This window comes from Aptenodytes forsteri, unplaced genomic scaffold, assembly GCF_000699145.1.
Source record: "Aptenodytes forsteri isolate BGI_AS27 unplaced genomic scaffold, ASM69914v1 Scaffold687, whole genome shotgun sequence".
Taxonomy (NCBI): domain Eukaryota; kingdom Metazoa; phylum Chordata; class Aves; order Sphenisciformes; family Spheniscidae; genus Aptenodytes; species Aptenodytes forsteri.
Genome location: NW_008794708.1, coordinates 271,449 through 272,390, shown reverse-complemented (window position 1 = coordinate 272,390; position 942 = coordinate 271,449). Strand labels below are relative to the sequence as shown.

At 65.8% G+C, this 942-nt stretch overlaps 1 protein-coding gene across 1 annotated transcript in view; it reads right to left on the bottom strand.

The window, feature by feature from the left end:
• Window positions 1–942, bottom strand: part of LOC103894327 (neuropathy target esterase) — a 19,142-nt gene that overhangs the window by 15,014 nt on the left and 3,186 nt on the right. The window contains 1 exon segment of the mRNA XM_019470594.1: window positions 94–253. Coding sequence (XP_019326139.1) covers window positions 94–253 — 160 coding nt within the window.

The window sequence follows — 942 nt, the reverse complement described above, 5'->3', positions numbered from 1 at the left end:
CCCCCCCCCGTGCTCGTTCCGTCCCCATCCCCCACAGCGTCCCCATCCCCCTGCCACCTCCCTGTGCCCCCCCTCTTGTCCCCGTCCCCGCACCGGTTCGGTGAGGAAGAGCTCCAACTTGCCGTCCTGCAGCACGTAGATGCTGGTGTCGGGCTGTCCGGGACGGAAAACGTAGTCACCTTGTTGGCATTGCTGGAAAACCATGTGCTTGCAAAGTTCCAGGAACAACGGCTTCTCGAAGTGGCCCAGCACTCTACGGGGACAAGGACGGGGGCAGCGGGTGACAAAGAGCCCGCCGGGACCTGCCCCGGTCCTCCGGAGCCACCCCGGTGGCCGGTTGCCGTGGCGATGGGGATGCAGAGGGGAAGAGCATCCTTCAGCATAGTGGTCCAGCCTCCCCTTACAGAGGGTTTCCAGGGCTGGATCCCGACCCTGGGGCCGAATCCTGACCCGGGGGCTGTATCCTGACCCACAGGGATAGATCCTCACACCCCCTGGGGCCTGATCCTGCCCCAGAGATGGATCCTGAGCCCCCGGGGCCTGATCCTGAACCCCCCAGGGGATGGATCCTGTTCCCCAGGGATGGATCCTGAGCCCCTGGGGCCTGATCCTGCCCCAGAGATGGATCCTGAGCCCCCGGGGCGTGATCCTGAGCCCCCCAGGGGATGGATCCTGTTCCCCAGGGATGGATCCTGAGCCCCTGGGGCCTGATCCTGCCCCAGAGATGGATCCTGAGCCCCCGGGGCCTGATCCTGAACCCCCCAGGGGATGGATCCTGTTCCCCAGGGATGGATCCTGAGCCCCTGGGGCCGGCCCCAGCCACAGCGCCGGTACCGTGATGACATCAAGGATGCTGAGCAGGCTGTGCACACTGTCCCCAGGGAACACCTCCTTCATCACCGTCTCCTTCCCGTCCTGCGAAGCACAACCCCCCTCCACGCT